This window comes from Pleurodeles waltl, chromosome 11, assembly GCF_031143425.1.
Source record: "Pleurodeles waltl isolate 20211129_DDA chromosome 11, aPleWal1.hap1.20221129, whole genome shotgun sequence".
NCBI lineage: Eukaryota > Metazoa > Chordata > Amphibia > Caudata > Salamandridae > Pleurodeles > Pleurodeles waltl.
The window spans coordinates 373,042,314-373,066,192 of NC_090450.1; the positions used below are offsets into that span (position 1 = coordinate 373,042,314).

At 41.6% G+C, this 23,879-nt stretch overlaps 1 protein-coding gene across 4 annotated transcripts in view; it reads left to right on the forward strand.

Moving 5' to 3' along the window:
• Window positions 1–410: 410 nt before the first annotated feature.
• SAP130 (Sin3A associated protein 130) overlaps window positions 411–23,879 on the forward strand; it is a 1,096,728-nt gene continuing 1,073,259 nt past the window's right edge. For 2 of the 4 annotated variants that reach the window (XM_069213674.1, XM_069213675.1), the window contains exon 1: window positions 411–504. Coding sequence is in view for 2 of the 4 variants with exons in the window: in XM_069213676.1 (XP_069069777.1) it covers window positions 611–613 (3 nt within the window). In the remaining 2 variants the exon portion in view is untranslated. Of the gene's footprint in view, window positions 614–23,879 lie in introns of all 4 variants that reach the window. The other 2 variants (XM_069213676.1, XM_069213673.1) reach the window with 2 other exon arrangements.

Below are 23,879 nucleotides of genomic sequence, written 5' to 3' on the forward strand. Positions count from 1 at the left end.
GGCGGATTTTCTCCATTGACTTGCACCGAAGCAGAGGAGACCTTGAACAAGAAGACACATAAAATAAGACTATTATTTGCAATTAAGAAATCATCAGCCTTCCACCTGAATGGGGACTTTTGTCACGTATGGTAGCGATCGCTGCTGATCACACTCTTAGATCAATAGCAAGCACTTCAAACTCCAAAGAGCTCACCAAATAAAAAAACGTAAGGCGGACTGGACACCGTTCAACGCCGTCCAGCGTACCCTAACACCTCTGTCAATTGAGAACTTTCAGAAACGTGCCCTAGGATTGACTGATGTGCCCAAAATGCTCCAATCTTTGGTCTCTTTACACATCAAAACCCCTCCCTCCTTGACGATACTCAGAATGCGTTCAGCCATTGGATTAGCTGTAATGTGCCCCGGAAGTAGTAACGTTATTATTTCCAATCGTCGCCCGGAAGCAAAAAAGAATATATACCAAAAAGGGATGTTGAACTTAGTTTACGGATAGATCTTGTAAGTAGAAGATAAGTCCTCTCCTTACGCAAATAGTCAGTAGTCGTTTAGAGGGACTGGAGCTTGCAGGCGGAACATCGATTTGAAAACCTGTGTTCTGACTCATATGGTGGGTTGCTGGAGTTTGTCGGGTGCTTATGGGCCTCGTGGTGTGTCGGGCGTGTCCGTTGTGTAATGTGGTTGTTTTTATAAAAGTGATTTACATTAATTGGCGTGTCGTGCGTGTACATACGCATATTTTAAATTGTAATAAAAATACATAAAGGCACCTGAATGTTTTTTAAGTTTGCTTTGCTGTCGCTGCTCCATCAATGCAGGGTCGGTGAATACAAACGCTACAAAGCCTTGGTTCTTCCTCGACCGTTTTTCGTCCGCTTCCACACGTCTTGTTTCTATTTAATATTTTCTGCAGGTTCGTTTTCATTCCTAGATTACTCCCTTTGTTGTTTTCCTGTCCTTTTTAGGTCGATCTAAGTATTGTGGACTTTTAACCACGCCCACCACTTTAACTCGTTCGTGGTCTTGCCTTTCAAAAATCACTTGGTCATTATGTTTGTACCGCCTTGAGGCTGTTTTTGTCACACTTTGCAGACTGCCTCTGTAGCATGGATTATTACACAATTGCTGATATACTTGAGCGTGGGCAAACTATTTCTTTTGTTTCTCACCTTTGTGCTGCATGGCGCTCACATTGCTATAAGCACAAGAGCATGAACGTGATCAGAGGTACTGGAGCACTGGTCACAGTGTTTACAGTTACCTAATCAGAGTCATTTCTTGTAGCTCTCCCTTTAAAACACTTGAAATTGGTGAATGCTTTATGTATAACAGAAATCCTCAAAGTGAAAGGGTCTCTCCAGGCACAGCAGGAGAGCAGATGCTACTATATTCACTGTACATGGGGAAACACAACCCATAATGCTTGCAGAGCATTACTTTTACAAAACATTTTTGCTCTTAAGTCAGCCTGTAGTGGTCCTTGACAATGGGACTTTCTTCAAAATGCTCTTTCTGTCAGCATCATCTCTGGGTCCCCACACTAGGTTAGTGGTTTGGTTTTAAAGGACCTGTTTCTTCATCATTGCAGTAGGCCTGCTAGCCCTAAAAAGGCCCCCTAAGGGTTAAATATATGGTTGCGCTGCATTATGTTTCATATGCCCTCTAGGTTCTAACAATATAGTTGATCGTGTTTCTTACAAATTATATTTTTGTTATGGTGCCCTCTAGGGACTGTTGTGAGCATTACAGTCTAATGCCAAAAGTTCATTTCTGATAAAGGTTTATATGATAATTGTATATTTTGTAATCTCTCCTTATTACAAATATGACCATAATTCAGGCATACTTAACATCCCTATTACACTATGACTGTTTGGACACACTTGCTATCTTTGGGTGACCCTACTAATCTATTTCTCCTCTGTGGTTGTCTTGTGTCTTTTTTTTCAGGAATTGTGTTAGCCAGCCAGCAACTCTGATGGTGGGGTGGTGAAAGTGGTATTCTATTGGAATTAGAATGGCATTTAATTTAAGATGCTAAATGGCAACATTTTCATTTTGTTGCTGCGGATAGAGGAAGAAGCTAAATGGAAGTGCTTTAGTTCTATGCAGGGCCACTGGAATTAATGGCAGGAAAAAACGAAATTATGAGGAAGAGTTGACCAATTTGTGTGACAATAAAATTCCAGTTATGAATTTACAATGCCAATAGCTCTAACTCAAGCAAATGTGAGGCCTATTGCATTGCAAATGCTGGTTTCCTTTTTTTTAACGCTTTCCATGGACCAAAGACTGATAATGTATAAGCAGTCTCAGCCTCCAAATCGAATGCTGATGGCCACTGTTGACGCATATAAAGCTTTTGGGGGATGAGGTTCCAATATGTTTGCTGTTGACTGGACGAGCTATGCACTGTTAGATCTTGGGTTTCAGGTGGCTTTTTGCAGCCCTGTCATGTACCACGCTTCAGGTGTTAGTCTAATATATTTTAGAACAATGTTAAAATGCAATAGTCAAGCAAATTATACCCCCCTCACTGCCAATTGCCAAGGTGCGCTGTACAAAGAACTGTATTGAAACAGCAAGTGCGCTGGTAGTGACTGCGATGTGGGGGCGCACGCATCCTGTGTCACTTATTTACTTGGCCCTGTTCATAATATACATTAGGTACTGCCAGTAGGTGTCGTCAATGCGTCATCTATTGGCTTTGTCCATGACTGAAAGTGAAGAAAATGAAGGCACTGAGTTGACCCACCCATAGCGCCCTCCCCCTCCCCCCAAAAGCCATTACATTAGAGCCAGGAAAAAACGACAAAGCCAGTAGATCTCGTACAGGCGAGATCTATTGGCTTTGCTTATGTTAAACGCTCCTCATGCAGCTTTTGGTAGTGGTGATCTGTTTCTAGATATGCACTGCAAACTAGCCTAGAAGAGCTGGGGCAGAGCAAAGCTCTTTAACCCAGAAGCACAGTTGTGTGCACAGTGTTGGGTAAGGGGCTAGCAGTGAGGCACAAAGGAGCGACCCCCCCCCCCCCCAACCCTGTGGCTTTTTTGCACTTGAAGGGCAGTATTTGCACAACTAGTTGTGCATGTGCAGTTTGATCGCAGAGGATCAACAATCTCTTCACACCCTCTTTCGAGCAGTTACCAGCAAGAGGCCTAAGTGTCCGTTTCAGGGAGCCAGGATAGTAACTCTGACCTAGGCTTTTGCAGTTACACACAGGTTAGTTACTCTGCTGCAATAGTGACCTGACAGTCTGTCGAAGGGGTCCACCACCTGTGTTCCAAGGAGCACGCTTTTTGCCAGGAGAGGAGTCCAAGAGAACCAGTTGTCGACTTAGAAGGTGCCTGCAAGAGCAGGGAAGTGACTCAGTCACTCCAGAGGAGATTTCTTCAGTCCTTCTGGTGTGGGGTGAAGACGGGGAGTCCTCAGAACGTGCACACTGTGGAAACTGTTGCAGTTGCTAGCTGGAGCTGAAGTTGCAGAGGAAAAGTATCCGTTCTGGATACTTTGTTGCTGTTACAGCGGTTCCTGGAGCCGTCTGAGGTGAGAGGATGAAGTAGTAGTTGCAGAGGATTCCTGCTGGAAACCTGCAAGTAGAATCTGAAGAGAGACCCTAAATAGCCCTGAGAGGGGGATTGGCTACCTTATCAGGAGGGGTCTCTGATGTCACCTGTTGGCACTGGCCACTCAGAGGCCTACAGACTGCCCCCACACCTTGGAAAACAAGATGGCTGAAGCCTGGGATACACTGGAGGAGCTCTGGGCACCACCCCTGCGGTTGTGATGGACAGGGAAGGGCTTACTCCCCTTTTCTTTTTCCAGTTTCGCGCCAAAGCAGGGACTGGGGGTCCCAGAACCGGTGTTGTCTGGCTTATGTAAGGAGGGAACCATCTGTGCCCTTCAAAGCATTTCCAGAGGCTGGGGGAGGCTACCCCTCCCCAACCTGTAACACCTTTTTCCAAAGGGAGAGGGTGTAACACCCTGCTCCCAAACAAAATGCTTTGTTCTGCCTTACTGGCACTGAGCTGCTCAGACCTCAGCAGGGCAGAACCCTGTCTGTGAGGTGGCAGCAGCTGTAGCTGCATTGCAAGCCTCAGAGAGCTGGTTTGGCAGTAATGGGGGTCCATGGTGGAGCCCCCAGGGTGCATGTAATTGGCTCCTCAATACAAAATTTGGAATGGGGGACAGTTCCATGATCTTAGACACCTTACATGGCCATATTCGGAGTTAACATTGTGAAGCTACATGTAGGTACTGACCTATTTGTAATGCACGCGTGTAATGGTGTCCCCACACTCCCAAAGTCCTAGGAATTGGCCCTGAACTATGTGGGGACACATTTGCTAGTGCAAGTGTGCCCTCACACTTAGTAACTTTGCACCTAGCCTTCATTAAATGAGGGCTAGACCTATAGGTGACTTATAGGTTACTTATGTGCAGTGAAAATGGCTGTGAAATAATGTGTGCACTATTTCACGCAGGCTGCAGTGGCAGTCCTGTGAAAGGGTTTGTCTGAGCTCCTTTATGGGTGGCAAAAGAAATGCTACAGCCCATAAGGATCTCCTGGAACCCCCATGCCCTGGTTACCTAGGTACCATATACTAGGGACCTATTAGGGTGGGGGGGTCCAGTGTGCCAAATAACATTGAAAAATGAAGTCACTAGCCTATAGTGACAAATTTAAAAGCAGAGAGAGCATAAGCACTGAGGTTCTGGATAGAAGAGCCTCAGTGACACAGTTAAGCACTACTCACAACACACACATTAGGCCACAAACTATGAGCACTGGGGTCCTGACTAGCAGGATCCCAGGGAGACAGGCAAAAACATACTGACATACATGTAAAAATGGGGGTAACATGCCAAGAAAGATGGTACTTTCCTACAGTAAGCTTGTGCAAATAAGTACTATGAAGCTACTTAATAAGCATACTTGTTATTTAAAGTGCTGAGACATAATCCAAAAATGTCATGCACAGTAAAATATGAGTAAGGGTGACTTCATTCAAGTACGCAATATTTGTGCCATGGTGTTTATTTTACACAACACTGAGTTCACGAGTGCAAGCACATTGCATCTGTTGAAGTGAACAAGGACTCCAAGTCCCACAGTGCAATGATTGGTGGCTAAGTGAATCCCAGAGGTTAAAGCAACCCAAGTATGAAGTTGTTTGGTCACTACCTATATCAAGCTTGAGCTGCTTTCTTTTTACTGACAGTGAAACTGTTATGAAGCGGACTGTTATTCTGTCAAGTTATTCAAGGTTTTTTTTTAACTATCATTTCATATTTGATCTGAAGCTAACAAAATGGTGAGACTCATTGCGATAGGTTGATGCAGACTTGACACATAATTTCTTCTGGTCTGGGTGTATAAGGATGCTGGACCGGAAGGAGCGACTCCAGCCCGGTGATAGTCACTGAAATTTACCAATATCCTTTTAAGTTACCTACAATGAAAATCCAAACAGTACTTGAATGAATGATAGTTTATACCGAGGTGTGTATATTTATAGCTTTAAGCATTTCCTTTAAGCCACTGTGCATTTACTTCTGACTGTTATGTTGCGTGAAGGCTTTTTATTATGATAAAGCTTTTCCTGACACTGCCGCTAGCAACCCTATTGTATGCATTGAGTGGATGGTACTTAACCTATAGTATCGAATTTTTATATTGTCCAGCAAAAATATTGCATGCAGTATGTAGTCTATTTCATAATAAAGTGTATGAAGGTAAATATAGTCTTAACTCCACATCTATTATTCTTGAAGATATATACCTTTGGGTTATGTAGATATAGAGTTTAGTTAGGACTGTAGACTAGCAAGGGCAGAGAATGGTGGATAATCATTCCGGACCCTACTCAGACTGGCAGACAGTGCCCCACATGAGTCTGGTGACAGCACCTTGCGTGCTTCTTTCGGGAAAGCACCAGGTTATATTGGATGCTCTAAGACTGCAGCGGGCTCTATGCAGAAAGTCTTTGACGGTGGGCTCCGGTTGCTGGGGAATCATGACTGGCTTATCGCTTCCCTGACTTCCCCCAAACCACATGGATGTTGCTTTTGTGACAACTTAAACCTCCCCCACTGCCTCCACCTCCCCGTTTACTACACCACCAAGATTCTGGTGATCGGACAGAGTTGTGATTTAGATATGGCCCTTGTGACATTTGCTTTCAATTGGTTACTTTTAGGTTCTTGTTTGTTTAAAAAAAAAAAAAAAAAAAAAAAATTTGTGGCCACATTTGTTTGTTTGATATGCTGGTTGTGCAAGTCTTTTTTAAAAAAAAAACAAAAAAAACTTTGTTCTTTTGTTAGTTTACAGCTGTTTAGTTGATTCTTTCACCTAATTTGTTATTTTCCCGCTGAATTCTCCAGTTGTTACCGTTTAGGTAGAGCGCTGCTGTTGAGCACCATGGTTGCCTGTCCAGTCCAGACAGGACAGTTGCACAGTTTAAAAGGGCTGTGCCAACCACAGCACTTGGTCACAGCCTGCTCGGAGCAGCAAGCACAGAGGCAGGTAGCCTGTCTGCTTAACAGTAAGTACCACTGAGAACTGGACTGACTAATAATAAATATTGTCTGAGCAGGGATGTGGAATTCCTATCGCCCGACGCCCGGGACATCTTGTTTGGGGTCAAGGGCTACAAGTTTTTATGTTTACTTTGTCCTTGGGACAAGTAGGCCCAACCCCCTGCAGCACAAACCCTTTGGCTGCCTGATTACAGAGAGTGGAACTCTCTGCAGTTGAGTTAATGTGTTTCCAAAAGATAATGCTGTTCGAACTTGTATTTATGGTTTATTATTTGAAAGTCTTCATTATTAGGGTGAGTGCTGTAAATAAATGTTTTAAGGTCACACTTCACTACTGACGTTGGTTCCAGTACAAAAAAAAAAAACGTGTATACACATGTTTGAAAAGTTTAGGCTATGAGGCTAAGTATAATGCTCCCAGAATGCTCTCTGATTATATGCAAATGAAGTGTCATTTAGTAAAATGTGTTGATGCATGCTAGTATTTCCCAAAAATATTTCTAATGGAAAATCAGTGTAACCATTTTCAACACGATTATGGGAAGCATGAAAATAAACAAACACTGACAAAGCCAACTGATCTGACATATTTTTATAAGTCTTTTAGTTTCATCAATGCGTGTCTTGTTTTGACATGGCTTTTGTAACACTTTATTGTTGTGGGAGCTACCAGGCCCTCAACATTGTAACAAACACTGGCAAACCCCCCAAAAAAGTTTTTGAACTCTCTAAAAGCACACCAGCGGCATAACAAAGGCCCCGCAGCCGCCCTCCAGGGGGCCCCTTCAGCACAGCACCTGCCCTGAGTGAGTCTGGAGAGGGGGCTCCTCCATGTTCTTTACAAAGGGGCACCCTCCAGTTTAGTTACGTCACTGATTGCCACTGTAGTTCCTGACACTGAACAAAACTACTTTGTGTGGCAATATGCTCCTTGTGGAAGAGCAGAATGCGATCACTCACAGTAAAGCCGGCCGAAAGAGAGAGAAATAGAAGTTTAATAAAAACAAAATGTCTTTGTTAACACCAGACCTAATTAGGGACCAAGACCCACATGTAGGTAGCTTTTTGCATGTCGCAAACAGCGACTTTCGCTGTTTGCGACATGCAAAAAGCACACTGCGATGCACAAACCCAGTTTTGCGATTCGGTAACCTGGTTACCGAATCGCAAAACAGGTTTGCGACTCGCAATTAGTAAGGGGTGTTCCCTTCCTAATTGCGACTCACAGTGCAATGTAGGATTGTTTTGTGACCGCGAACGCGGGTGCAAACCAATCGCAGTTTGCACCCATTTCAAATGGGTGCTAACACTTTCGCAAAAGGGAAGGGATCCACATGGGACCCCTTCCCCATTGTGAATGTCACTGTAAGCATTTTTTCAGAGCAGGCAGTGGTCCTGTGGACCACTGCCTGCTCTGAAAAAATGAAACGAAAACGTTTCATTTTTCATTTTTGTTATGCATCTCGTTTTCCTTTAAGGAAAACGGGCTGCATTACAAAAAAAAAAAGTGCTTTATTGAAAAGCAGTCACAGACATGGTGGTCTGCTGTCTCCAGCAGGCCACCATCCCTGTGAGGGCCGCCATTCGCGAGGGGGTCGCAAATTGCGACCCACCTCATGATTATTCATGAGGTGGGCATTTGCGAAGCCCTTGCGAATCACAGATGGTGTCAGGGACACCATCCTACATTCGGATTTGCGACTCGCAATTTGCAGGTCGCAAATCTGAACCTACCTACATGTGGCCCCAAATTCTTAAAGAAAGTCACAAAAGTGCACCCATGGTATATGTTGTACCCTATAAAATATTTGTGAACTGTATTTTAGCATGGGTAAATTCGATGTGTAGATTTGCTCATGTAAAAATCTATTGAGCATTTGCAAGTGCATTTTCCCTCCAGCCACTTTCTTCCCAACCCTGGAAGAAGTTCTAATTCTGCCATTGTCAGGAGTAAATGTCCAACCTTTCTTATTATGGGAAAATATTAGAGAGAAGCTGGTAAAAATCTTTAAAACATGCAGGTTAGTAGGTTTGCAGACTCAAAGGCATTCCAGCCCTAGAACTATTGCTTACTGCTTCCTCCAGCCCCAGTATGCAGATCTGCAGAAAGGTGGCAAAATAAGGAAATTGTTACAGTAGGGATTGAAACTGCAAGTATTTAAGCCCTACTATGGTAGTAGCCCTGGCATAATCAGAGAGGCTATTATCAGAGCACTTACATAATGAGATTGCTGCCATAATTTGTCGCCACACTACATGGCACCAAAGGGACAAGTAGATCTTTTTACAGGACAAGTAGATTTGAGAAGCAACCTGTCCACTGGACAAGTAGATATTTTAATAAATTCCACACCCCTGGTCTGAGGCACTGTTTTGGGAGGCCTCCGTCTCTAAAAAAAATATTTTCAGCAGCACCAGCAAGCATTGTCTTAGCCTGGTTTGCTTCTGAAACTCATCTACTTCCAGCGTTTTAATAGTTAGCAGCTTGCTAGTGGCCTGTAATCTACCGAGGCTAGCCGAGCCTCGTGTGAAGAAAGCAGGCTGTTGTGTGCAGTGAGACTGGCACTGAGGAGGACTGATTGTCAAGTGAAAGGGCACTTCTTGCCATAGGAACTTAAGAGGTTTTTCAGCTTTGTATGGAGGGAAAAGGGTCATGATGATCTCAGAGGCATGGGTTGGCATTTACTTGTGTGAGCAGGCCCTGGGGTTACGGAATCAGAAGTCTGCCAGACTTGCCTGTTCTGTACAAAGAGAGCTGCAGTGAAGCTGGTTGGAAGACTGATAAGCAGTCTGTGGCCACTTTGCACAGACATGTCAGTGAGTACAACAAGATTGGTTGGGTGGAAAGACTTAGCACTGCATGGTGACTGGTAATAGATTAATCTCGTAGGTTAGTTTCAGTGGTTGCAACAGTTTCAAGACCTTTTTAAGCTCCTTGTTCAAAATGGGGTAATGTCTGATGTCTATCCCCTTACATGGACTTCATTGTCTGGGTTTACTTGCAGGAAAGTGTCATTCGAAGTGTGATAAGCACACTGAATACATTGAAATGTTACCTATAAGCAATTTGATAACTTGGCAGTTGTGTTTTGGTGTGTCATGGATGAACTCCTCAGATGTTTTGCATGGGCACCTATGATGTGTACCTCAGGGTTAAACCTGGAATGTGTCTGAGAAATGGACTTTCCTCAGAGTGTAGTAGATATGGGGGCTTCAGAACTGTGACCCAGGCTGGTGGACAACTTTTTTTTTTTTTTTTTTTTTTTTTTTGCAATGAGCAGGTGGGCTTCATTCTGTTAGAGGGAGATTTCCTTGGCATGTGTATGTTGTGATCTTTAGGTATGTGTGCCAGGAGTGTGCATTCCAGACTTTAGGTGTGCAGGGGCAAGTTTTCAGCGTTCTAGTTGTTGGGCACCCAAAGTGTTTGACAGGTAGACCTGACCCATTGGTCGGTAGGCATCTTAGTTTGGTTATGGTGCTCCATGTCACCATAGATATTTTTTCAAGCCCTTGGCTTTTAAGCTGTAAGTTACAGCTACTGGATATTAGTCTAAATAATTCAATGTAAACAAATTAAGGCTAAAACACCTGGAATGCTTTATGTTGTGACATGAAAGTCCAGGACTATAAACTCTCTGTGATGACATGGAGTGAGGATGACCGCCCTGCTCCCACTTTGTGGGGCATCCTAATTTTCATTGTCTGGAACTGTTGTAACCAGACTTTTCCATGTATGGCGGACTGGCTAACACTTTTTTTTTTTTTTTTTAACCTGTGTCTGTAAGCAACACAGAACTCCTTGCAAATTATGTCAATGTCCTCTTTGAAAATTTAAGGCAGGAGATTCAAGCCCTAAAATATTAGATACCATAAACGTTAACCACAAAGGTTGAGCCTGGAAGATATGTTTGATGTTATTAAGGCAAAATGTGGCGTTTCTTTGCTGCTGTTGGTAAAGGTTTGAATGATTCACTGAAAGAAAAAAGTTGGGACCCAAGTCGGCAAAGCAGCTTGGTTTAAGACTGTGAGTGCTTTGTACGATTGGCCTAATGTCTAATAGGCAGTCATAGATTGTGTTGAAGTTCCAGTTGACGACCATTAGTGGCACAGTATGTGTGCACGGTTGTTGTAAAAATAACTTTGTCAACAAAGGGTCTTGATAGACTGGACCTTTTGGATCCATACTCATTGGCAATAATGATCAAATGTATGTTTTAAGTAAAGAAAACTGCCAGCTTCGTGGAAAGGCTCATGCCTACTAATTTTCAAGAAATAAACCCCAAAAAATCCTTGTGCATTTGTCTGTTTTATATACTCTGCTAATAAAATCCAGAGTTATTGATGAATTCAACATCTGGCAAATTTCTCCATCTGGCGTTCCATAAAGGAATGTTATTGTTAGGTTTTCTCTACTAGCTGGCGTATCTGTGTGTGGGCCCCAGTGCCTCCCCGCTCCGTATTTCTCAAAGGCCTCTGATGTCCCTGACATCTCATTGTGATGGGCTAAATAATAGAGCTGGGGTGGCCACTTCTGCTTGCATCCATGTTACGTAAACTCTCCTCAAGCAACTGGACTTTAAAGGCAAAGCACAGAGAACTACTGATACAAATCCCAATCATGGCTGGTTTGAAGCAGAGTTGCATATTTTGTTTTCATGCTTTCCAACTTTTTTTGTAACTGATTTAATTCTGCTTGTAACATCCTGCGGTAACTAGCCTCCACAACAAGACTAGACGTGTGTGCATCATCCTAAACAGATGACTCAAATCAATTATTATTATTGTTTTTTTTTTTGCACTGTCAAATTTCATGCTACAGTCAAACTTGCTGCTTATTCAGGTGTAAGGCAATTTTTGTCCTTTTTCAAAGTAGTAGAAAAATTGGATGACTGAGATTGAAAGACTACGTCCAAACTGACACTCATAAACTGGGTAAACCTCGTCAGACAGCATTGTATAGCTGGTTTTATAGTACAGTTTAATTTGCGATTTCTCGGTTAAAGCACTAAACTGTCTGCATTTTCAGTGCTGTGGCTCTCAAATGTCCAATTTGCAAACTGCAGGTAGATGAAAAAAAATCAGTGACTGTCAAACAGTGTTAGCTGACTGTGAGAATGCCCTACCGACCTGCCAAAATCTGTTTAAACCGATTTCTGGAAAGCCTAATTAGAACATCTAGCCCTCAGATTCTGATCAAAGGGTTGACAGTAAAAATAGAAATTCGATCAGCATACTATTTGATATGCTGTGTGATTCTTCTCTAGTGTGACAAACAGCTCGGTGATGGACCATGAATCCATAACTTTGTGAAGAAAACTTTTGTTGCACTGTCAACTTTTGCCCAGCACTGAATTAGGAACTTGGGTACAACAATCTTACCACAGCTGAAGGATTTTTTTTTATTTAGTATTTTTTTGGGGCGCCTAGATATGACCCATGATATATTTCTGATAAATATTTGGGCAACGTGGTCTACGCTCCCTAGCGCTGTCGTGCACTGGCTGCTAGTTCAGAGTATAACCGCAAGTGGGGTTCATGTTTTTGCATTTTACGTTTGAGAGCACCATCTGCCTCAGCAACCAGTTGTGTGGCTGTTTAACTTCACAAAAGTGGTGGGTCAAACATTTCTGTCTATGCCCCTATGTTGTTTCCTTGAAGGAAGTGCGAGGCCTAAAATAAGATTGATGGCAAAACTTCTTAGCATTAGTTTCTTTATTAACGTCCTTCTGCCTGAAATAGTGCAAGGTGTACATGTGACTGAGTGCGAACCTCTGGTCTGCCCATCAAATAGCAAGAACATTTACCCACACTTCATAGAAGTTGACACATTCGCTTGCCCTAGGAATACACCAGTTGCCACCTGGTTCAAGACATTTTCGCAAGCTGAATTGGAAATGGAACAGATTGGAAAGTCATCTCTGCACTGCTGAAGGCATTACAATTTTATAACTGTAGCTTGGACTTATTAGGCATGGACTGCTATAGATGTCATGTGTGGGGTCAGAGTACTCCATGCACCTAAAGGTTGTAGTGGATTGAACAAAAGAGTTTGGAGTTTGTCGCTGTCCTTGAAGGTTGGTGGTCTGTGCTGTAAGCTTCAATAAATACTCATTAAATTAACTTGGAGAATGTTGTCATTTATAACTTAGCAGTGGTGATGAGGGCCTGTGGGTTCATGACCAAAAAGTAGGATTGACCACCAACATTTTATTTTTTATTTTTACATATACCGAACTTGTGTGTGAAACTGTGGGTGTGTGCCCTCCTAATGTTAAGCTAAGGTGATGCGTTATAGGGCAGTGACATCTACTACCCTCAGAGGTTGACTCGGATCTTTTGACTCAGACAAGAGTAATGAGATCATCAAATCGAACAATGAGAACCAATACAATCAAAATATATGCAATAATGAGTCAGTAATTTATACACACCATGACCCATGTGGCCATGAATCGCCACACCAATTTAGTAAAGTTCAAACATTTATTGCCCTTAAATTAACAATGCTATGGTCACATAAGTGATGCGCAAAACCAAATGATAGCAATAAAAAAAAAACAACACGGGCTGTCCAAATTGTCTGAAGAATCTCAATTTTTTACGTGGAACTAACAAACACGCGGTTGGATTTCTAAGAGGGGAAAAACCTGCAAAGGAAAAATAAATGTGCATTGGTTATACCTCTCCTAAATGAGACCGCAGCTTGCAGAGTCTTCATCAGTTGAGCACAGGAACAGCAGGTCTTCAGAGATCAGCATCAAGAACATAGGAATAGGGCAATCGTTCAGTAATGTTGGGCCTAATGTAACTGAACTGTTAAAACCATAAGTGGCTATACCAGAGCTGAACAGAGTCTGAATGCACAGAAAGCTAAACAGAAATTGACTGACTAAATGAAAAACTTACTCTGAATGGAGCTAAAAGAAAACTGAAACATCACCTAAAGCTTGCTAAATGAAAGTCCCAAAAAATGTACTAGCTAAGCTTCTGTTGGACACAACAAAACGTTTTGTTGGTAAATGACCAATTAAATTTCATCTGGGCTTCACTTTTATCTTTCTTTATTCCTTTTCCAAGATAGTTACATTCACACTCCTCTGGGCAGTTTCCGTGTAACAATTACATTATTAAAAACAACACAGAACACTACATTTAGCTAACTTTGCTTATTTTAAAAAAACGAAGGCTCATTGTTAAAACTTGCAACACTTATCTCAAGGTACAGAATGAGGAGGACAGAGAAAGCAGTAACTTTCCACTGTGAGCTTTTAATAAACAATGTTTGCAAAAGCATTTCAGTAATGCAGGCCTTTTTGTTAATTCTAAAACGTGAAGAATAAAACGTTTCTCATAAGTTTAAATCATTAGTTTTGTAGTACAATATTAGTCATTTTCTGTCAATACACGGAATTCTCTTTAATCAAATAGAAATCTAGGTGTCACCATGTCAACCACATTGAAACATACACATTTTATTTCTCGAACACTTTCTCTGTTTAGGCCTTTTAGCACATGTTCATCATTTCATTTTAGTTACTCATGTTTGCTCTCTAACAAAATTCTAGAAGGAAAACTAATGCTGAAGGCAGCAGGTGTTTACCTGTTCTCAAACGGTATCCCAGTTGACCAGTGGCGGTGTTAATTCATATATATGGTACCAGTTGTTTACTTATGTCAAGCGGTAGCCAGGGTGCTAGCAAGACTGCAGGCGCCGGAGCGTACATTCTTGCTGTTGATGATGGGAAAAATACTGTGGCAGCAGGAGCAACAAGTGAGATGGCCACTTTGGGAGATAATGGAGCAGCCAGCGACTTAGGTGTGGTATGCTCCCAGCATCCAAAAAGTGGCGGTTCACAGAATCTTTGTGTGGCGTTGGACCAGCTTAATGATAGAGTTCCAAGCTTATGGAGCGGATGCTATCGGGTGCGTTCTACAACAAGAGCACTGAACGTTGATGGTGAGCATGCACTGCACCACAATGTAATCGGAATCTCAACTGGGAACTTGTGGCAGCCATATTGATACAGAAGCACTTCTGTAACGGGGGTGATGCGTACACCTTCTCAGATGACTGCAATGAACACCTATTTTCAGTGGTTTTTATTTTTTATTTTTTGTGTGTGTGTACGGAATGGATCTCCCTTCGTGTGCTGTGATGCACACCCCTGATTTCTGGGTGTAGCATAACTCTGAATCACGCTTTGTGCACACTATATGCGCACACTTTCTCCAGTGACCGCAGCGATGGGCACACCTAAATATATATATTATAAATTTATTATGATTTTTTTTTTTTTTTTTTTGGAATGGTTCACTCTTCGTGTGCCATGATGACTAATGTAAGCTTGTAACGTGGTTCAAATAACCACTGTTTATGCACTCCTGTACATGTGGTGATGTGCACACCTCTCAGGTACTACAGTATAGTGTATACCTGGTACAATTTAAGTGCTGGGGGCACAACAGCTTATATTCTTAGCTGTGAGCAACCATTAAAAAAAAAATCAATCTTTCTCGCTCTCTCTCTCTCTCTTTTTTTTTTTTTCTCTTGCTCTTTTTTTTTTTTTTTTCTCTTGCTCTCTTTTTTTTCTCTCTCTCTCTCTCTCTCTCTCTCTCTCTCTCTATATATATATATATATATATATATATATATATATATATATATATATATATATATTTATATAATCATTAATGCTGTATGGGGTGATGGTTTGATGCAATATTGAAATACATGGTTGTCTTTACTGTGTAGAACAAAAGTATACAGAGGACATTTAGGCCCTTTATGGTATTGTGAACTATTAACATTGTGCACAGTAATTATTGGTAGGATTGAGATATTTAGACACCGTGTCAAGTGCCAATAGGTCTGAGCCTTCCCATTTCCCTTCAGATAAAGTTGACTGTTAAAAATGGATCCTTTTTGCAGGGTTATCCCCTAACTTATTGCTTCTGACCTCCTGTTTTTGATCCTGTGCTGAATTTTGTTTTTGCTGGCTTTGAAACTGGACACTTTACCACTACTGACCAGTGTTAATGGGCAAGTGCTCCCTGTCTAAATTGTATTGGTGGTTGATTTATCCGTGATTGGCATATTTAATTTACTAGTAAGGCCCTAGTAAAGTGTCAATGTGCCTAGGGCCTGTATTAGTTGGCCAGCAGGACTGATTGTGCCACCCACATGAGTAGCCCTGTAAACATGTCTCGGACCTGCCACTTCCTTGTCTGTGTGTGCAGTTTGGAACTGCACGTTTGCCTGGCAAATGCACGCACTTGCCAGGACCAAACATTCCCTTTCAATACATGTAAGTCACCCATAAGGTAGGCCCAAAGCAGCCCCATGGGCAGGGTGCAGTGTATTCAAGACGTAGGGCATGTACTGGTGTGTCTTTGCATGTCCTGATACTGAAATACTGCTAAATTTGTTTTTCACTATTGCAAGACCTATCTCTCCCTAGGGTAACAATGGGATTACCTTGAAATAACTTGTATAATTTCCCTTTGGGAGCCGATGGGTGTGTGGGGTCTCTAAACTCACAATTTAAAAATACATCTTTTGGTGAAGTTGGTTTTTGAATTGTAGGTTTGAAAGTGCCACTTTTAGAAAGCAGACTTTTTCTTGCTTAACCAATCTGTGCCTCTGCCTGTCTGCTAAATACACGTCTAGGTCAGGATGACAGTTGGGCAGTTTGTGCATTCACTCTAGATAGTCACACAAAGGCAGCTGAGGTGTGCCCTGCATATTCTGATAGCCCATCACCAGGGTGATAGGTCTTCCTGAGCTAGTGTGGTGGGGGGAGCATACACTTGCACCTGAATAGGGCTGTGCTTGTCCTTACACGAAGCAGTTTCCAACCCCCTTGGAGTATGTCTGGGGCCAGGGCATGTTAAAGGCAGGGTATTGTGCACTACATAGACTCCTCTTTGAAGATTGCCTACTTCAAAGATGGAAATGGATACAAGTAATAGACCTCTGACACCACATGGTTAGATTGCTTCTGGACTGAGGAGCTTCTGCCAGGAAGAAGAACTGGATGCTGTAGGAGGGACTGCCACTCTGCCTGTTGCTTTGTTGTGCTGGCCTGCTGCTTTTGTCCTGGGAGTGAAAAGATTGGGCTTGGCTTTCTACATCCTGCTGCCAAAGGTTCTCGCAAGGGGTTGGACTGAGTTTGCCTCCTGTTAAGAAGTCTCAGGGACATCAAAGACTTTATTCTGGAGTACCTGGGCTCTTCTGCTGAGAGTCCTAATTTGCCAAGTAGTGCCAATTCCAGTCCCTGAGCCCATATAAGTGCAAGCTGGTGATCTGAAGGAGAAAATCAATGTATTAATGTGCCACGCTGAAAGAAATCCCCCCCCCCCCCGCTCAGCAGTAAGGAACCGAGGCTGTATGTCCTCAAATTGCTGCATCGCCTTTCCTGCGAGAAAAGTATCAACAAATCACCTCCCCTGCCAGTAAGGATCCAATGCATCACCTCACCTGCACAGTAAGGAACCAATGCTTCACTTTTCCTCACCAATTCCCCCATCCCCCCCCCCACCCCCCGTTGCCCGCATCGTCTGTTTTTGATGCATCACAGCTACTTGGTGCCAAAGCGATACATCCATTGGGTGCAAACCACTACCAACTAGAGACCCCATTTCTAACAGTGACCCTGTCCTGCTATGGAAAAGGTGAAAACAAATATTAGATTCATAGTTGCTTTGGGGATAAAATGTTTTCAGCTTTTCACAAACATGCCATTTTATTACATAATTTGTGAACTGATGGTAGGAACATATACAAAAGTCTTGCTGAAATTGACATCGCGGAAGGGGAGTACAACAATGTTTGATATCTTAGTAACAATGTAAAAGCACTTTGGTTCACAAATTCATGTGGTGTTGGAGAGGCAAGGGAAACAATATAATATTGGGACTTATGTTATGGTCTTAAAGACATTGGCTTGCGCTTACAAAAGGTGGAGGTATGATGCGTTTTATACGTGGCACTGAAGGACATCTTTTCAATAATCCTGAATGTTTTGCGAGATTTGCAAAAGGTCTGGTAAGAAAAGACTCTGTTTGGGTATGCAGAGGAGTGAAACAACAAGGCGTGGATTGTGTGTAAAGTGAAGAGAAATTTGTGTTGAGCCAGAGGAATGATGGATTAGTGGATGCTGATCCTATATAAATGCCAGAGTGTGAAATTGTAATTGGTGGGAAAAGTGTATTTGTACTTGCTGATCCTGGATCACTATATACGATGATTGGTGACAAAAATTGGGAACCGGTATTTTATAATGAGGAAATAACATTACAATCTCTCCCCATAAATCCTGTAGGGTATGAAGGTGGGGAAAATAGCTGTGTTAGGGGATTCTTTGATGTGGATTCAATTTGCTGATCGTGAGACAGTGGGGAAAGTTCACACAGCTAAAAGGGGTGGTAACCTTTTACGTTGGAGACATCAGAGAGATATGGGATTAACAGTAAATGTCAATAGTAAACAGAAGGAATTATTAATGAGATGAAGAAATATTTTCAACATTTTCTAAAGTATTTGGAGATAATTTGAGACTTCTGAGAAAATTCGAACTTAAGATTGTTCTGAAAAATTGTGCAGTACCTTGTACAGCTAAACGAAGGACAGTTCCTCAGTTGATGTTGCCCCCATTACAGCAAGAAATTAAACTCGGAGAGGTGTGATTGAAGAGAGAGAGTTCTGAGTGGTTGGCCACCATAGTATTGAGCCCCAAAGGATGGTGGTAAAGAGATTCAAATGGGGGTCGTTTTGAGAGGGTTAAATGAATACATCTGGGTGGACAGGCAGCCGCTACTGAACATTTCCAAAATATTGGCATTAATAAAGGACACAGTAATATTCAGCATGGTGCACTTGTCCTCTGCTTACCACAAGGTTATGCTTCATCCTGACTCTGGACCTTAGACATCGTTTGTGACCCCTCTGTGAGCGTTCTGGTTCATTTGCATGCTATTTGGTCTTGCTTCGCACGTTTCCATAGGGTCATAAAGTTTTAGATGGATTGGACAAATTGTTTTTTTGCAGGATAACATATTGGTTTACTGCAAGGATTAACAAGCATTATGGAATGTGTTGGAAAGGTTGCAAGATGCTGGTCTGGTTATTAAAAAAAGCTTTCAAGAGCATCAAGGGTAGCATTGGAAAGTTACCAACCTTGGGACATTTTGATGCTAGTAAGAAGACTAATCTTTCAACTGATGCCAGCCTCAAAGGTTTCGGTGCAGTCTTAGCTTAAGTGGTCAACAGAGCTAAAGGTGTTGGCTATTGCCCCTCTCTGATTAAAGGGTGCTGAAGAACCAGATTTCTTTATCGAGTAGAAGGCGTTGGCTTTGTATTGGTTAATTCTCCACTTTAAATTTTTTAAACATTTTTATGGGGTATAACTTTCGCGGTCCAGTCAGATGATATACCTATTTCTTGCATTTTGTTATGTAGAGAGATGGAAATGTGTCCCCTAGGACTAGGCAGTGGACAGAAGAGTTATCCAGTTACAATTTCAGTGCAGAGTATGCCCCAGGATCAAAAAAGTGTATGGCAGATGGTCTATCAAAATTACCAGTTGGTCATGGAGCGGATGATTGTGAAAGTACAACATATAGTGAATATAAAACAGTGAATTTGGTATGTGAACCAGGTTTAGAGGACAGGGAATGGGAAAGTGCCAAATTAAATGATTAGAATTGTTGGATTAAAAGAAATTCATTGTGAAGGGTTGGCTAGGGACCTTCCATAATAGTCCGATTCTTCAATGTAAAGGATGAACTTGGCATTGTTAAAGGAAAGGTTTTCAGAGAAAAAAGGGTGGTACCTCCCAAAAATTTTGAGAGGAAAATTGATTAATTTGGCTGATGTAGAAGGGGACATAAGATTGTTGTCAAGGTGCAGATAGTGCCAAGACAAAGACCGCTCACATGGTTCCACTTTGCTCTGTTGAAGTTCCAATGGAACCATGGACTAAATTAGGTTTGGACATTGTTGGTCCCTTTGATCTGATGGCTGTTGATGAATAGTATGCCATATAGATAACACATCAAAGTGGATAGTCGCCATGTGTAGCTTTTGTAAATAACAAGACAGTGATTGAATGTTTTAAAAGGAAGTTCTCTAGGGAAGGTGTTCCCAAAAGTCTAGACACTAATAATGTGGTACAATTTATGTCCCAGGAAATGGGAGATTTCCTCAATAGATTATTCAGAATACCCTTCAAAACAGGTCTTTATTCACTCGGACTAATGGTTTAGTCAAGGGTATGAATAAGATAGTGAAGAGTTTTGCACAATGTGCCCTTCTTAATACGAAGTGTTGAGCGAAAACTTGTGGCACACCGTGTCCCTCTGAATAGTGTGACATCAGTATTTCCTTATGCTTCAGTTGGAGGTAGGAAAACTCATTACAAACTAAACCTGGTTTGGTTAAAAAGGAATACAGAATTAAAGGCACTTTTTTTCTAAAGATTTGGATTGGGGTAGGTTGGAACACCAAAATAAGTTTCAAACTCTGATGTAAATAATTGTATACAAGAAGGTAGATGAGAAGTAGGCGACAGTGATGGTGAAAAGACCAGGTATGGTAAAGAAGGGACATTGAAGGTTCATGGGAGCTTTTGAGTGCACCTCCATAAGAAAAAAATATTGAAATTTTGGACTCTGAGATGTAAGGAGCATGTTTAGGCTATCAAAAGTGGAAGATTGATTCAATTATCCAAGCTTTATAAGATGATGAGCACGCCACTGAGGACTAGAGTTGTACTAATAATCTTCTAAGAAAAAGGAAGAAATGGAAGCCTCATTGGCATAATAACTATCTAGTGGATGGGAAGTTAATAATGGAAATCTATGCCTAGTTCATGATTTCATATTATAAGGTTTTGCAGTATACTTATAAACGTTTTAAGATGAAGTGTTATTTCCATGCATTTTAAAGTGAATCGTTTTGTGGTCCAGTGCTTGAATTTCATTTCAGAGTTCCCTTGTTGTGTAGCACTAGTTATTATCTGTGTGGTATTGCATCTTGTATTTTTTTATTTATTTAATAAATTTGTAGGGGGGGGTTGATGTGCTGTCGCTAACGACTTGTTGCTAGGTGTGGAATGCTACGGATGTCACTTTGGGAGTCATAGTACTCCATGCACCTATAGGTTCTGGTGGTTTGAACAAGAGTCACTTTGTAGCTGTCCTTAATGGGTGCTTTCAGAATCCAGTGTATAACATTGGGAGCTAGCGATGCTGTGTGAGAGAAAAGTGATATGCTGACTGTCCCTTCTTTGCTTGATACCACTTTGTCAAAGAGACTGACTATATCTGGTGGATGGTATTTGCCTACCCTCCTTCTGTAGTTTCCATATTCCACTTTCCCACAGTCCACCTAGCTTCACATGGAACTTGATTTATATTTATATATATATATATATATATATATATATATATATATATATATATATATATATATATATATATATATATATATATAATATATATATAACTCACCAAACCTCACTCTACCTCTGTGACCTCCCACACAACCCTACTAAATTCTCCTGCATTCATCTCACCCTGCTACTATGCTCTCCCTAACCCTTCCACATCCTCTTTCCCCTCCGCCCCCCTTTTATTCATCCCAAGCCTTTGGATTGAGTAAATGAAGGATAAACTCCCAATTAACACTTCTGGATTTCTTTCCTCCTCCACCCCTCCATTACTCCAGTCAATCTAACTAACAAACTCTCATATCCGCAACTCAAATTAACTCATAATAATACTAAAACTGTACTAATTATTAAATTATACTAATCCATCACTAATTCTTGTTGGGTACCGGAGTAGCGCGCTACTCATCGAAAAGCGCTACGACGCCTCGTCAGGGATAGTAAGCGCTATATAAATACGATTACAATATATATATTTTTTTAGTTCGATTTCAATCGATTTTTAGATTAATTCTTAAAACTTTGCAACTTTTGCATGACATCCCGAATTGGGTGCATTTAATATTTCTACAGTGTGTTGTTGATCTTTGTTAGCCCGTTGTTTTTTCTGCTTTTTTTTGTTTAATACTATTGTCGCTCACTTGTTGCACTGATTAAAACAATTCAGATTAATATTAGAATGCATTTTTTTTAAAACTGATACATGTTGGCAAAAATCCGGTTTATCAGTTAAAAGCAGCGTACACGTGCACCATTTTAAAAAGAGAGGCTGGCAAAGTGGTAGTTGCTAATACGCTGTCAAAGATAATTTTGTTCTGAGTTAAACATCTACTTTCTCAGTTTGGGATCCCAGGAACCTTATGAGTCGGGCGCATATATTTGCGGAAGCAACTCTTTGTCTTAAACATGGACTACCGTATCTCTTTTGTTGATGGGGTTGTGGTTATATTTAAAATCATGTTGATAATGGTTTTTAATATAGAACTGAAAAAAGGGGCTTATTTGTGTGACATACAATAGTTTAACAGCGGCTAAAGTTTTGTTTTCAACCTCCAAGATGTCTCTGAAACGTTTACTATGGAATTTCTATAAAGTATTGCTCTTTAGTGTGTTTTTGATAAATCCTTATTTTGTTCTGCAAAATCTTTCAATTTAAAAGATTATAGATAGCCACAGTTAACCACACTCACAACTTTTTAACTTGTCAAGGTTTAATTCAATTCCAAGTGCTGTGTATACACCCACTCCCTTTATATAATGGTTTTAACGTGGATCAGTGCTGATGTACACTAGAACAACCTTCAAGTATATAATTTTAGGTCTCGCTGCAAACAGCTTTTGGTTTCTGGTGGACGTTTGCTATTAGTGGTTTAATGTATATAAAAGTTGGCTTTGGGACTTTTCTCGCCATTCTTTGGCTAGCTTGTCCATCTAAGCTCGCTGCTCCTGATTCAGTGGCTTTCCCCCCATCCTTGTATGCGTCCTGCCCATCTCTCTTACTCTGGTCGTTCTTTCCCTGGCGTCTTCACTCTAGCACTCTCTTGCTATCCTGTGCATACCTCTTTTATCACTTCCCTCATCATGCCATGCCTCCACAAGATGTTAGGGTCAATTCTTCCAGACTATGCATTTAGAGTCTCCGAAATTACCATCTCTAGCAGTGGGATATGTTTTTAGGCTGTAGAAAATAAACAACAATCTTTAGTCTTGAAAAAGTGAATATGTAAATGTATGTCGAATCGAGAACCTCTGTGATCTGCCTGCTCAAAATAATTGTTCTCAAGATGTTTTGCCATGTTCCTTTCTGCTTTCAACAAAAGAAGACATTCAAGAGCATGTAATCGGTTTTAAAATGTCTGCTGTGCTGAGTTTGAGGGAGCACTGGTTGGAGCATACAGGGCTGCTAGTAAGACTTGAGCTTTTTTTGTATGATTGAAGAGACATCTGTTAATGGCCCAAGGTACTGAAACATGCACCAGGAAAGTGCTTATTGCAGCTTTTTAAGGGCATGCAGATGTGCTTTTGAACCCTTTTAAAAAAAAAAAAAAACTGATTATTGGTGTTTTCAAAAGTGTTACATCTTCTACCTTATTATCATTTAGTGTAGTCCTTGTTCCATATACACAGGAGGATTACTGTCTCATGGTGTGCACTGTAGTGGCGCTTAGCCCGTATCTAAAGAGTAGTAGCTCAGAGCTAGTTACACAAAATGTATACACTTACACATCATGCAGTGAAGAATTGCATGCCAAACATCTGATGTACAACAACGATCCATATTTACGAAAGAAAGTCTGACCAGAACTCTGAACAAATCACCTCTGTCTCGTTATCTCAGAAATACATGCAACATATTGTATTGGGAGGGGGCCCTTCAGAGTGGGGAGGAATTGTTTCGTTCCTGGACAACCACTCCAGGCAAGGGGTATTCACTTTAGTCTAGTGAGACAGGTGCCTGGCCTCCCTATGCGCTGCCTTAACTCCAGGAAGTTACGTGCAGTTGGGGAAACCATTCATCACCCGCTGTTGCCAATCGTGGAAGTTTGTACTGTTTGGATGTCAATCAAGTGTTTCCTCTGTCTGGGCTCCCGTCGGGCCAGGTGCTCTTTAACCTATTAAGTGCATCTGCCGGCCAGTGGCTGACAGCCTCACTACCTCCCCAGTGTGCCGATTGGACTGCAGGTCACACTGAAGTCATTGCAGTAAAAGTGAAATGAGATGATTGGCTCATTTTACTTTCAATTAATCAGTTTTTGTGGCATATCTCGGCCCCCTGAGCACTGATTCTCCTGGCAGAGGTATTGTTAGAAAGGAGTCATTCTCCTCTTTCCAGTGGTACCTTTGCCCAGTGGTTCACTAGTTGGGGGATCGCCACAGGAGAGCGATTG